The sequence below is a fragment of the Episyrphus balteatus genome, chromosome 1, assembly GCF_945859705.1.
Source record: "Episyrphus balteatus chromosome 1, idEpiBalt1.1, whole genome shotgun sequence".
NCBI lineage: Eukaryota > Metazoa > Arthropoda > Insecta > Diptera > Syrphidae > Episyrphus > Episyrphus balteatus.
The window spans coordinates 159,670,304-159,686,035 of NC_079134.1; the positions used below are offsets into that span (position 1 = coordinate 159,670,304).

General features: G+C 29.4%; 1 protein-coding gene across 2 annotated transcripts; it reads left to right on the plus strand.

The window, feature by feature from the left end:
- The first annotated feature begins 6,311 nt into the window (after positions 1-6,311).
- Positions 6,312-15,553, plus strand: LOC129906497 (synaptic vesicle 2-related protein). Of its 2 annotated transcripts, none has more exons than XM_055982279.1 (9): positions 6,312-6,423; positions 13,313-13,469; positions 13,537-13,793; positions 13,857-13,981; positions 14,041-14,104; positions 14,164-14,289; positions 14,347-14,418; positions 14,480-14,889; positions 14,948-15,553. In XM_055982279.1, the coding sequence occupies exons 2-9, from the start codon at positions 13,325-13,327 to the stop codon at positions 15,231-15,233; spliced, it is 1,485 nt and encodes a 494-aa protein (XP_055838254.1). In that variant the 5' UTR covers positions 6,312-6,423; positions 13,313-13,324; the 3' UTR covers positions 15,234-15,553. The 2 variants fall into 2 exon arrangements, with proteins under 2 accessions (XP_055838254.1, XP_055838253.1); XM_055982278.1 differs by lacking the exon at positions 6,312-6,423 and adding an exon at positions 6,717-6,969 and having other exon boundaries at positions 14,948-15,552.
- Positions 15,554-15,732: the final 179 nt, after the last annotated feature.

Genomic DNA, 15,732 nt, shown 5'->3' on the forward strand with positions numbered 1-15,732 from the left:
GAGGTACGTGGGATCGATTCCTGGCCGGGGCCATGTGATGAAAATAAAAAAATGTGTTCTTTTTCAATTAAAATAATATTCTCATTATTTCAGAACAACAGAAAAAGCAGTGGAATTTCCAAAAAAGGAAAAGAAATAAAATAGGAAAAAATTAAAATAAATAAAATATATGTAGAAAATGCAAAACAGAAAAAATCAAAAGAAAATAAAAAAAATGAAATAAAATTCAGAAATAAATTCTTTTTTTTTATGCATAAATTCAACATTTTCTACAACACCTTCTATAAGGCCTAATTATAACATCCTACGCAAGTAATCCGGTTTGTGCATAAGATAAACCCTCTGCAGGAAGACCTCCGTAAGGCCATTTTAAACTGTTTGTCACAAGCTATTAGCTTGTGGATTACCTGTGAAGGAAAGTCCTATGCAATTTAGGTAAAATGCGCCAAAATGATTTGCATAAGACCTGTCTTTTGTTATGAAAGCCAAAAAATAGCTTCCATTGACCCTTATGAAAGCTAAATTGTTACTTGGGAAAATAACGTTTTTTTTTTGCTTTAACTATCTTATTCCTTGTCAAGTTGTTCAAGTAAACAGTTGAAAACTCCATAAAAATCCTAAACGATGAATTGATTATTTTTTTTATTTATTTTTATGAATTCGCCAGTCAAAAAAGTGTTTGTTTTTTGCTTTGAAATTAACTAGAAAAAATTATACCATACACGAATATCGATGACAACTTTTTCGATACAACCTATTAGTTAGGAGTTATTACTTTAAGGCCCAATTTATTGACTCTCCATTAAACTTAAATCGCCATTAAAAAAGAGAATTTTAAAATTAAAAACCAATTTCGTTTAATTCAGTCTCTTTTAAGGATTTTTTTGAAGTTTGGCATCATTAACTAACTGAGCATTAAATTTAAAAGTAGTTTTAGTTAAAACACCAAATTCGACCTTTTAAGGCCCAATTTATTGACTCTCCATTAAACTTAAATCGCCATTAAAAAAGGGAATTTTAAAATTAAAAACCAATTTCGTTTAATTCAGTCTCTTTTAAGGATTTTTTTGAAGTTTGGCATCATTAACTAATTGAGCATTAAATTTAAAAGTAGTTTTAGTTAAAACACCAAATTCGACCTTTTAAGAGGGATTTTTAGAGCTAATGGAGGTTTTAAACAGAATTTCTATTTATTCACTCTCCATTAGTGTCAAATGTCATTTTATTTATTTTTTTTATTTGAATTATTATTTTATTTGAAAAATGTCAAATGAGCTAAAGAATTATTAAAAAAACATCACAATTATGAAAAAAGTCCAGACTAGAATTTTTTGTAGGTATACACACATGCATTTGTACCATAAAAAAGAACAAAATTCAAAGAAATTAATGCATTTCTTGTCTACTTCGCACAGATAATACTAGATTATATTCTCCACTTCAAAACTAATCATTTTTGAGATGCTGCATAATACATACATAACATTGCAATTGAAGCCATGAGAAGAAGAGATATAAAGCTTACTTCTAAACCAATGACACGAGATGAATGCCGATAACACTTAAATTTAAGTTGTTATTTGACACCGATGGAAAAAATTAAAAATTTCACTTAACTCCTTCTTCTTCTCATGGTTTCAATTGTAGGTTGTAGCATTCTTTGGTTACCACTGGTATATTGTTAATATCTTGCATTTTCTGGCGTTTTTTGGTTTTTCTTCCAATTCAAATCTATTTGATTTGACAAAATTGTAGCTTTTGACAGATTATTTTTCAAACAAAATAAAAAATCCCTAGGATATTTTTAACATAGTTTTAAATTTAAAGTTTCCATTAAAAGTAAGGACTTTAACTAAAGAAGAGTGAATTAAATGAATTTTTAATGATGTATACTTAAAGGCGACAATAGTTTAACGAGGCCGTTAACTAAAGCGATAAATTTCAAAATTTAATGGAGGCTCAATAAATTGGCCCTAAGGTCCAATTTATTCACACTCCATTAAATTTAAAGTCGCCATTAAAAAAGGGAAATTTTAAAATTTGTATGCGATTTGACAGTTTTATAATTTTTAATGGAGCCTTTAAAAATAATGGAGAGTGAATAAATTGGGCCTAAGAGGGATTTTTAGAGCTAATGGAGGTTTTAAACAGAATTTCTATTTATTCACTCTCCATTAGTGTCAAATGTCATTTCATTTATTTTTTTATTTGAATTATTATTTTATTTGAAAAATGTCAAATGAGCTAAAGAATTATTAAAAAAACATCACAATTATGAAAAAAGTCCAGACTAGAATTTTTTGTAGGTATACCCACATGCATTTGTACCATAAAAAAGAACAAAATTCAAAGAAATTAATGCATTTCTTGTCTACTTCGCACAGATAATACTAGATCTACTAGATTATATTCTCCACTTCAAAACTTATCATTTTTGAGATGCTGCATAATACATACATAACATACATAACATTGCAATTGAAGCCATGAGAAGAAGAGATATAAAGCTTACTTCTTAACCAATGACACGAGATGAATGCCGATAACACTTAAATTTAAGTTGTTATTTGACACCGATGGAAAAAATTAAAAATTTCACTTAACTCCTTCTTCTTCTCATGGTTTCAATTGTAGGTTGTAGCATTCTTTGGTTACCACTGGTATATCGTTAATCTCTTGCATTTTCTGGCGTTTTCAGCTGCAAAATACTTACGGGTCATAGTTTTTTGGTTTTTCTTCCAATTCAAATCTATTTGATTTGACAAAATTGTAGCTTTTGACAGATTATTTTTCAAACAAAATAAAAAATCCCTAGGATATTTTTAACAGAGTTTTAAATTTAAAGTTTCCATTAAAAGTAAGGACTTTAACTAAAGAAGAGTGAATTAAATGAATTTTTAATGATGTATACTTAAAGGCGACAATAGTTTAACGAGGCCGTTAACTAAAGCGATAAATTTCAAAATTTAATGGAGGCTCAATAAATTGGCCCTAAGTGTCGTAATACTTCAAAAACACCGGTTTTTCGATTTGCTATGTCGATTACTTTTTTTCTAATGAGTGTAAGTTTAACCCTTTCGAACCCAAGCTATGAAAATCAATATTAAAAAATGTTTTTTTTCGGTATTATCGGGTCAAAAACATCACAACTACGAGATATGAATAGCAAAAAGTTATTTTCCAAAATAATAAATAGCAAAACTAATGTGTTATTCTCATGTTACATGTATAAGTAACATGCACTGCCTATGACCACCAAAAAACGTCGGAGAACTGAGAAAATACCTTTTTATGAATCTATAATGTATGCTAATTCTTCTAAGGAAAAAAGTAAAACCCTTTCTGCATTAACATTTTTTATATCTTTTTTTCAAAATTATGACCATGTATAAAAAAGTTTTTTTTTGCAAAAAAAAAAAAATGTGAATTTAGTCCCTTTTTCGATTAAAAAAATTTAAAGGTAGGTATGATATTTGACTAACTTTTTGTAATAATCCAATAACTAGGCATTATTATCTTTCAATTAAGAAATCGAAACCTAAAAAATTGTTTAATTTAATATTTTTTTAAGATTTAAAAAAAAAATGTTACATGAGAGTAACGCTGGGTTAAAACTGATTTGGATGCAACATACAAAGTACCTAAACAAGAATTATTCTTTAGTGCGTTTTATTGTTTTTAAACATGGTCTTAACAGTTGGATTGTTTCAGATAAACAATTTTGTTGGTTTTATTATATTGGCAGTGTAGATAAAAACACTCTTAAATTGTTAAATCTTTAAACCTGTATTTATTTCAAGCTTTACTTCATTCCATACTCTTCACAACACAACACAAATTTTGATGCAATATAACTTTGTTTTCTCTTGAAGAAAAAAGCGAAATTAATTCAAGCTGCATAAATACAAAATAATACAAATTTTAGTAACTCAGCAAGCACCTGTATTTCTCTTTTTTTTGTTTCTCTTTTCGCTTTGATATTAATATTGAGTTCAACTTTAACTTAGCTTCAATGGGATATCTACATACGTCTTTAAAAAAATATATATCAGCCGGGAAACCTGTCTGCGCATCCAAGTGGAAAAACAGGCTTTTCTCCCATCCCCAGTATCAATTCAATACCCAAGTTGAAGTTCTACTTTTTTCATCTTCTTTTCTCTTATTTCAAACAAACAACAAATAATACAATTTCTTCAATTTCTATAACAGCGATACGATATATAATCTATAAGTAAAGTGCACAATGCACATGAGTAAAGTATTTTACAATAATGATTGCCACATGATCTCAAATTGAAACTGAACTTTGTTGCACCATAGATGGCCCTGAAGGAGTATTAACTGGAAGTTATCAAACCGAAAAAATGTAAGGCAGTTCAGTTAATATACTTTCTTCTGTTTCTCCAGATTTCAGTATAACCAAAATATCGTATCGAAAAAGAGGTAATATTAAATGATGTTTCCTAAAAAGATCTCGAAGACCAATTGCATAAGGAAAAAATGATATAGAATGCTCTTGATTGTGCAATTGTGCATATAATATAAGATATTTTGAAAACCCTACAATTTTTGAAAGTTGTAGTTAGTGTATGGGTTGGGGTTCGTTAGACCTTTTTTTGGCATAAGAAAAAGCTATAGGGTGATATTGCGTGCTTCCGCTTGATCTAAAGTCTAAGGCGGTATTTAAATACATGACTATAAAATGTTGGCAAAGTTTGCTAAAATAAAGCAAATAAAAGAGCGTGCCAAAAAAAAAACAGCAGTTCAGCGATTAGAATGAGAAATACTTGTGTATGATTTGAAACCGCATAAAATTGATAAATATGAATTTTTTTTTCAAAAACCATCCTCGAAACTTGCTTTCTAGCGTCTGCATGAATTTCACATATTAAATCTAGTATAGCTACGGTGACCATATTTCTGGAAGCCAAACCCGGGACGGATACAAAATTCGTTGGATCGTTTTGAAAATATTGATTTTTCAAAAAAAATTTTAAATTTTTTTAAATGAGGAGAGCTGTTTTTTAACATTTTTATTTAAATGGTTTTGAAATTGTATGAACCTTAACACAACTTTTAACATGTCCTTAAAAGTTTTGAAACTTTTCTGGGTTCTTTACTCTTCCATATGTTGTTTTTTATTCGAAAACATTTTTCCTGGTGTACCAACCTGACAAACAAAGCTGGAACTAAATAATTGACGAACATTTAAAAAAAACTAAAGCCTAGTCTAGAGGCAAAACGAAAACTTTCATACAAAACCAGAAAACGCTTTTCGTTGCACAGTACGCAGTTTAGGCAACAAAAATCTTACCTGTGCTAGAATATATGGAGAGTTTTTAATTGTTTTTTTTTTTTTTTCACTTTGGAGACTTAGAAAATTTTTCGTTTTGCTTCAGCAGCGTACTAGAACAATTTTAATTTCCAACAACTATTTTCTTGTTTTCCGTACAAAGTATTTAAAATATTGAATACAAAAACCAGAGAATGTTCAAATACGGGACAATCACGGGACAAATTACAAAATACGGGACACTTATACGTCCCGGGTTTCTTAAATAAAAACCCGGGACAAGCTGTAGAAATACGGGACAGTCCCGGGTAAACCGGGACGGATGGTCACCGTAAGTATAGCACAAAATTTAAAATAGGTAATCATTTTGGGAAATCTTCACTCGTGTCAAATCGTAAGGTCCCAAAACATTAAAGTGGAAAATTAAGCTCTAAACATTTAAAAAAAATCAAATAAATAAGTATGCGTTTAGAACTGCATTCGTTTTAGTTAGTAAAGCGTTAATTTTTATTTTATTCCATCTAAAATTTAAAAAAGCGTTCCCGGAATACTTCGATAACTGAAAAATTGGCAAACCAACATTAAGAATAAACTTTATTTCTTGTCAGTTTTAGAGAGAAACAAGGGGCATTTAATACAGATACGGTTCTTGTGATAAATTCGGAGTCAAAGTAAAAGTTTATTAAAATACTCTGGTTAAGTAGTAATAGAATTTTGATTAAAAATTTCAAATCCAATTATCAAATATTTTTTGGATTTTGAAGGTACAAACATTCGGAAGCTGAGTTTTTATATGCAAAACAAATTTGATTATGAAAAAAATTAATGTTCAAACCGTAAACTAAGGCAATCCTAGAAAATTAAACCTAGCTTAACCCAAAAAATAAAAGAAGTGGCAACCATATACTTTTAAACTATTAAAGAAGGTGCTCATTTTTTTGTTTGTTTTATTAGATACAAAGATACATTTCTATACTCTTTAGATACGTGTAGTATTTTTTTCAGTTAACTTTGAGCTCTTCATTTGATCGGTTGTGTGGTCATTTTTGTCGGTGTATGTCTCTATGGTTTAGCGGTGCGGCAGCGGTTATTGGTTTTTAATGGTTACCTGATAGAGTTAATTGATACTCGTGTGTATTTTCTTTTGCAATTTGAAAAAAAAAAAAAAATCTTATAACCTGAACACGACCGTGGCACAGTACAAATATGTTGTATATTGAAGATACTAACTAAACTAACTAACAGTAATAATATTGGCCGCTATTTGCTAATAAAATTTTTTTTTATTGTTTGTGAAATCGAATGAATACCATGAATGGTATAGAGAGAAATGAGTTATAGAAATGAATCTCAAAGATACATAACATAACAAAGTGCATAGATATGAATTTAATTTGAATGTAACCCTGTCATCCGGTGATGAAATTTAGTGAAAGATACTAAAAGTTGCATAAATTATAAGCTTCACAGATTCGTGGCACGCGTCTGCTTTAGTGCCTATTTTTTGTACAAGAAAAATTCGTTAAAACGAAATAAAAAGTTAACAAAAAAAAAAGATACAAATCAAAGCAAGTACAAAAAAAAGGTAGAAAAAAGTGAAGGAGAAACTTGAAATTCAATCCAAAAAAAAAAGAAGACGTTAAAGTTGTAACCGCACATAAAATCACATCACACAGGTGGGTCACATATTTTTATGGACTAAAGGTACAATGTCCATATCATTATACAGACTCGAACGTTGCTAGTCGCATGGTCAATACAAAGATATCTTTTTTTTTTTCTATACTTACTCCCGCCCCATCGCAGTCTTGCGAGCCTCACTCTAGCCCCAGTTTACCTAGGTTTTTTTTTTGTTTGTTGCAAGCTTGCTTGATGTGGATGATGATGAGTGAATGCCGAATAGGCGAAAGGTAGGGTAGGACAGAAAGTTATTTTGCTTACGATACAAATTTATGGGAGAATGCTTTGCTGCTAAGCAAGTTAAGTTTTTCAATCTTTTGCACACAGAGTCTTTACTTTTGATCTTCATTTTGTACCTGGTGCTTTCCAGTGACATCATTTTCTGTTTTTGTTGTTGTAGTTAAATATTTTGTGGAATTTTGCATTGTTGTTACTATTATTTGACGGTATTGAGAAATTAATAAAAGAGCAAATATTTAAAAATGAGAGGCTTTTTTCAGAGTCTCTCAAAAATATGGATGGGAAAGTAATAAATAAGCAATTTGTAATTATAAATTTTAGTTACAAAATTAGAATGAGAGAGTGAGAGTGAGAGGGAAACAATAATAAATAAGTATAAATGGTTTGTTTACGAATTAGAGAATAGTCAGGAGGATGATAGTTCATCTCTCTATCATATAGACTCCCTCGCTATTTTTATGCTAAATACGACTATTTGTTAGATAGTTGGAATAGTAGATAGAGAGAGAAAGATTTGACTTGAGACGATAGTTACGAATTACGATTTACGAATGAAAATGAATGAATGGAATTTGGTGGTTTTTTTTATGAGAGAGTCATTAAGTCCAGAGCCAGGCCAGACTCAATGACAAGTAATTTTATGTGAGATCAGAATTTAATGAGGTGCGGCGGTCAAAGTTATTATCAACAGGCAACACTGACAGTTGTTTCTTTTTTTTGCTTTTGTTCTCTGTTTTATCTTTAATGTTTAGGTTATTATGAACAATTAAATTGTAGTTATTTTAATTGAAATGCAAGAACAATTGGATCTGTCATACAAAGTGCAAAAAATAAAACAACTGTCGTTGTTGCTGAGTATCATATTGCAATTTTGTCAAGGTTGAAATTTTAGCTTAAACTTTGTAAGAAATTGTACAAAATTTTTATTTGGAAACCTTCTGTTTTATGCTTATCCCGTTTATGAAACGATAAATAATAGCTACATAAATACATCTATAAAAACAAACTCATGTTTGTTCACCATTACATTTTTGAAGTGAAAACTTCTTTAGTATCGTAGTGATTTGAAATACGATGAAACGAAAAAGCGACAGGAAAAATCAATTGATTATAATTTTTTTGTTTTAATAGATAGATAAATGAAACTTATACTGTAGATAGGTAATAGAATAAACTTTAATTGTACAAAATTTTAATTAATTTCATATTCAAAGCTCTGAGATAACGGTGAAAAGATGTTTTTTTCTAAGCACGTTATATCTTCTGATCTAGAGCACATAGAAATTTGATGTAACTTTCATACGCATGCCGATATTATTGCCTTTCATTTGATATATCACACATAACGGTACGTGCTCTACAAGTTACACAATCTTAAATTGAAAAACTTGAAAAAATCCTCAAAACACCTGTGGAGATCTGTTGCCGATGACCAAGCCACCATTGTAGGGAGTACCGTAATCTCAGTTTAAAATTTCGACATGGTTGGCTTTAAAAAATTCTTACTTTTTTTGTAGGCATCGTAGAAATATGATTGAAGCGTCACATTAAAGGTAAAATAATAAGCTTTCAGATGATATAACAGGTTGTCATTTAAAAAATGTATTTAATGGTGTTAGAAGAGAAAAAAGATTTTTTTTTGTTGCTTTTTTATGAAAATTGATTGTTTTGAATAAATTATTTTGTATACTTTTTGTGCATTGTAAAAATTTAAGCATGGCTTAATTCTTTATGAAAAATTGTAAGCTTTTTAATGGTGTACTTATTTTTTAAGGTTTCACTTCTACCACGTGTGAGTTCACACATGATTTTTTTTTTTTATAAATTGAAAGTTGAATTTTTAGAGCACGAAGTTTCCCACCTCCAAATGATTTTCATCCATATTTAAATTTGAGTGGATTGTTTTTGGACCTGTCTTTCAAATCATGCGTGAGACAATGTATGGTTGTTTTCTAAACTTTTTCATTCGCCAGTGAGAAAATAAAAATCGGGAAACCACTGAATAATGCACGTTTTTTGAATTGACTTTTGACACCGGAGGAGCATAGAAACCAAAAAGTGACTTGTACATGGGCCAAAATACTATTTAGTGCCTAAAAAGTTGTCCCTTTGGTTGAATTTCATTTTTCTTGAAGAAAAAATACAAATTAGTAGAAAAACTATATTGAGTTATAAAATTAACATTATTTACATTTACAAGTTTGAAACCCAAATTTGGATTGCAATTCACGGTATCATTGTGGTTTATCTTGGTAACGGCAGTGGTGTTTTTAGAAAATTTAAAGTTTTAAAGCAAACAGACTTCGGATTCAAATTCGAAATACCTACATATCTCTAGGTACGTTCAGTTTGTTGTATATGCCACTTATTTTTTTTTGTGTACCGGTGTTACTTTTCAATATACTATACCTACATGCAGCTCACTACTTACAGTAAGTAGTAGTCTCTAGAATACATTTTGATCAGGAATTTTGAGTTGTGCAAGGAATAATCAAGAATCATCAAAAAAATGCACTTTTTCACTAAATTTGCGATTATTAAATTGAACAAAATCTCACCTAAAAGAACTTTCTACCTATTTGCTATGTTCAATTGGAATTCTAAGAGCTTTGAAAGTTCTAACTAAAGATTTATTTCTAATATTGACTTAATTATGAGAGGCTTAAGAAACGCTAATTTGGTTAACCCTTATATTAAAAACATCATTTATAGCTAAATTTGTAGACTTAATACTAGTATTTGTTTCTGCTTCTAAATTAAGTCGATATCTTATCTCAGTCTTGCAGACATTAAATATCTATGTGTTTTCACTTATCTTGCACATTCTTTATTTAACTCAGCAAAGAAAGCTTAAAAAGACTTGCATGAGCACTTGCACAAAAAGCATCTGCCTCATTAGGATGAATATCAAACTTCAATTTCCTTTTAAATATACAAAAGCTATTTATTCAATCTCAAAAATTTGACAAAGCAGAATATAAATTAACCTTGTTTTCGAGAAACTACAAGACATTTCAGTTTTTGTCATTTGCTTTTAATTTATTTATTTAAATATTTACCGTTATTAAAACTTTTTGTTTAGAATTCTTCCAAATTGATACCTAATTATTTTCTTATATTGGATTAAAAAAAATGCGTATACACCCCAGTGTCCCAATACAGTTTTTTGATAAACAATCTTACCAATGTTTTTTTTTTTATTTAGAAAAAAATTGTTGTTTCATTATTTATTTATTAGTATTAATTTCAACCGTTTTTGTTTACATTTCATCCAAGACAAATGAATTTAGCATACGAATTCATGCATTTTTGTATGGTTTCAATTTCAGAGACGGCTTAAGTTGTTTTTCTGTTTGTATAGTTTTAATTTTCTTTCTTAATAAGAACTATAATTGAATGCTTATGACTCCTTAAAAGGGGTTCAATTGTATAAAGTCAGAAGAAGAAAGACAGAAATTAACTATAATCGTAAAAGAAAAGAAGAAGTTTTGTCGGTTCAACAAACTAATCAAATATTTAGTTGTTAATTTTTGAGTACATACATAGATTCCATAACAATACTAATTAAAATTTAATTTTTCGCACATTTTATGAATGATTATATGTTGAATCAATGTAGGTTACAAACAAACAAAACTATTGTTGTTATATTCGTTTGAAGGTATATGAAACTCTCTAATTGATTAACCAAAAACTTCTAGTACCCAAATTCCTTTTTTTTCATCAAAAAAAAACTTAACAAAAGAATTTTTATCCAAAGCTGATGTCATATTAAACTTTGGATGTATTTAAAATTGTGTACCCTTTTAAGCCATTTTGTGTTCCTAATAAGACACACAAAAGTATATAACCATCTGAAATTATTATATATGAAGTCAGCAAAATGAGTCTATTGAATCTAAAGATTTCCCACACACAAAGTATCTTTATTTATTACTCATCTTCAGCTTTCTATCAAGAATTAAATTAAAACCCATATAAACTTCAAGAATTTCTTCAAATGAGTAATTAATGAGTTAAATGCATTTATTAAGCTAAACTTAACATTTTCAGTACGTTGATCTTACTCCACAAGCTACTCATTTTTATTTTATAACAATTATTACAAAAAAAATAGTAATAATGAGAAAAATAAACAAAATCGTGGAATACCGTTTAAAAAATACAAAATAATAATTATCTGTGCAACAACATTGACGGAAGATGAAAAGCGCACACATGAAATTCTTCAAACCGTTGAATGAATGGTGGGATGCATGGTTGAACACCTAAAATGGTATTTTGGATTTTTTTAGTTGTTTTTTTTTAATTTGAGATACAAGGAGTGTTGATATTTCATTGTTTGATGTGATGTGATTTTTTCAAACGTGCATAAGTTAAATATAAATGAAGATTTATATTGAGATTACTTACATATTTTGTGATCTGAAAGAGAATGCAAATCGAAAAAAAGTCATTTCGGGAACGTACATAACAGCAGTTTGTCTCAATTAAATTTGTTAGTTTTATAGTAAAAAATCATGAAATGCATGCATACAAACACAAAGATGCAAACAAATAATTTGGTAATTTCTAAATTTGAAATAATTGAAATAGGTAAATGTGAAAAAATTAACGATTTGCAAAACTTTGCACCTTCTAATGTGAACTTTGCACCGTCAAATGCTAATTTTTTTTTCAAACCTGCCTGGTTCGATTACCCAAGGTTATCACAGGATAGCCCAAAATTTTATTTCGTTAGCCTACCTTTACTTCTAAAATTGTTAGGGAATTATTTTTTTTTTTCACCTCAAAAATCACAAGAAATAATTTGTTATTCAGTGTAAAAATTGTTGGTTTTGTAGGTACTGTGATTTGTTTGCCAAACGTTAGCCCAGGATAGCCCAATTTTTTTTTCTTTATTCCACTATTTTTTCAAAAGATACAACAAAAAACTATTTTTCAAAAGATACAACAAAAAACCAAAAAATTGTGATTTTTTTTTTTCTGTAAAAAAATCGTTCGTTTAAAACCGTGGTTAGCCCAACTTTTTTTTTCGCTATCTTGCTCTTAATTCAAAAAATTATAGAAGCTCAAGTTTGTATTCACCTTACAAAAAAAAAAAAAAATAGTACGCATACACCACAGTGACCTTTTTTTTAATTTTTAAATTCACTAAGAATTCTTACTTGATTGAATGTAGTCTATATAACATTCGTGTTAAAAAGCTTAAGTTGATTTGTTTCATTTCACCTTAAAAAACACAAAATTCAAATATTTTCTCAAGTGTAAAAATCATTGATTTTTTGGTTTGCCATATAAGCACATAGAAAAGCTACATGCTTCCTCAAATCAATCCAAACATTTTTCAAAAGTAACAACAAATACATACAAAATGTTGCGTGAGGTGATTTCTTTTTCAGTTCACGAATAGAACTTTTTTAGACTTTTCTCAACTAACCTTATTAATTCCAACAAATTACATCACTTTTTAGTTAAAAAATTATTACAAAAAACTTTCAAATTATCGACCTCTTAAAAATCAAAAAAAATTTTTTTTTAGTGTAAAAATTACTATTTTTTCTCAATTAACCATGGTAATTCTAACAAATGACCTCACTTTTTTTGTTATAGTGTTGCCAACTTTGTTTTAAACAAAAGATTTAAGAATAACATAATATAACAAAAAATTAAACTACAATGTTCAATAAAATTGATTATTTATTTTTTCGTTGAACTAAAGTCAAATTAAATCTATGACGTCATGTTTTTGAGGTCAAGTTTTTGAAGTTTAAGATGAATTTTTATTTTTGAAACGTGACGAAATTGATTTTATTTGACTTTGGATTTGAATTTAAAAAAATTTTATTTGAAATAATATTTTTTTAAATATAAAGTTTTATTGAACATTCAAATTTTTTACAATATCATTTTTTTAATCTTTAAACTTAAAAACATAGTTGGCAATACTATAAAGCCAAAATAGTCAGTTTTTAATAATAATAAAAAAAAAAATAGAGATGACAAACGGATAGGCCCGAATATATGCAAATACAAACATACAAAAATTAGCTTAGAACTTGATAAAGGACTGCTAGTACATTTTTAATTTTTTTTAAGCTCACAACAACAATGGGTGTTCGAAGACCGGGTTTCAATCGAGGCTACGAAGAGATGAATGGGGTCAATGTTCCTCCATCAAATGGCTCAGCACTGATGACAGCTCCATCTCTCGGACCAGAATTTGAATTATCATCAATTACAGTTGTGCCTGATGGTGAGTGTTATTATACCCAAAATTGATAAAAAATCCTAACTTCTATACTAATTTTGTATTTCCTCAGATACTTTCACTGTCCAACAAGCTGTCAATGCTCTTGGATTCGGTTGGTTTCATGTTAAACTATCACTTTGTGTTGGTCTCTGTTGGATGGCTGATTCCATGGAAATGACAATATTGAGTGTTTTGGGACCTGCCTTACATTGTGATTGGGGTATTTCAAGATATCAACAAGCTTTAACAACAACTGTTGTATTCTTGGGAATGATGTTGAGTTCAAGTTTTTGGACACAACTTAGTGATCGATATGGAAGAAAACCGGTAGGTTAAGAATTTGTCAAGAAAATTTCATTTTTCAACTTAACCCTTTAATCTATTTTCAAGGCCCTGACATTATGTGGAATTTTACTATTTTTGTATGGACTCTTGAGTGCAGTAGCACCTAGCTTTGGATGGTTACTTCTTCTTAGAGGCCTGGTAGGGTTTGCAATCGGTTGTGTACCCCAATCGTAAGTAAAATAAATTTAACTTAATTTTAAAGTAGTTGGCAACAGTACTTTTTTTACAGGGTGACTCTTTATGCAGAATTTTTACCAACAAAACAAAGAGCAAAGTGCGTCGTTCTTCTGGATGTAAGTAAAAAAGATTTGGCTAGATTCAGTCTAAATTAATATTAAATTTTTTTGTTAAGTGTTTTTGGGCCCTTGGAGCATGTTTTGAAGTCGCATTAGCTCTTGCAGTGGCGCCCAATTTCGGATGGAGATGGTTACTTGGATTGTCAGCTCTACCGTTATTCGTATTTGCAGTGATAACACCGGTAGTTTACAACTTTCTTGAAAATTGTACTAGAATAATTTGATCAATTTCGTTTAAGTGGTTGCCAGAGTCAGCACGATATCATGTATCAAATGGAAACACCGAAAAGGCTTTACAGACATTGGAAGATGTAAGGATCTTCAAAGTTTTGTTGAAAACAACTTATTTTTATTTAAAATTTTTTCTAAAAGATTGCTCGCGATAATAAACGTCCAATGTTGTTGGGCCGATTAGTCGTTGATGGCTGTCCAAATTCCAAAGGGAGTATCAAAGCTCTTCTTAGTCCAGGTCTGAGACGAACAACCCTCTTACTTTGGTTTATTTGGATGTCATGTGCATTCTGTTACTATGGGTTAGTTCTGATGTCCACGGAACTCTTTGCTAATAATCCTTCAGGTTCCAAAGAGGTCTCAGAAAATGTTGATGATTGTAGACCATTGGAAACAACTGATTATATGGATTTACTCTGGACAACTTTAGCAGAATTTCCAGGCATTTTCGCAACCATAGCTATTATTGAACGTTGCGGTAGAAAGATAACAATGGCTTTACAGTTCCTTTTGTATGCAGCTTGTGTTGTTCTTCTAACCTATGCAACAGAGTAAGATCACATAAGTTTTATCATTTCAACAAAATTTTGATGTTCTTCTTATTTTCAGACGCATCTATCTGACAATCGTCCTGTTTGTTGCTCGAGGAGTTATAGCTGGACTTTTCCAAGCTGCATATGTTTACACACCTGAGGTGTATCCAGTTGCATTGAGATCTGTTGGAGTTGGAGGTTGTTCAGCTTTAGCACGTTTGGGTGCAATGGCAACTCCGTATGTGGCGCAAGTTCTACTACAAACATCCGTTTGGAGTGCTGTTTCGGTGTATGGATTTTTTGCAGTATTTGCAGCTGCAGCGTGTTTATTGTTGCCTTATGAAACGCAAAATTTAACTTAAAATTAAGTTATCATCAAGAATTATTACACTAGCACTGGGATTAAAAGTTTAAAACTTAACAAAAACAATGAGTACGATAAATTATGTGTTGGTTTGTTAATCCCAGTTTCTTTGACTGATCTTGTTTTATATATTAAAAAAAAATTGTAAATAACTATAAATATTAAGCTACTAAAATGTCAATGTTAATCATGTTTCTTAACTTTTTTTATTTATGTTTTGTTACTTTTAAGTGATAATTTCGATGGTTTTACACAGTATAAGCAATTTTAATTTATTTGGTGCTCTTCTATTTATATACAAACAAGGGTCTTTTCAAGAATCTCCGTTAAGTTGAATAAACAATAATTATTGTATTTATATTTTGTATATTATTTACATACATTCGAATCAATCTTTTTTTGTTTTAATTCGTTTTTAATTTATATTTATTACATTTAAGAATTTTAATTTTATAATTAACAATAATACTTATTAAAAAGTATGATCCTGAATAATT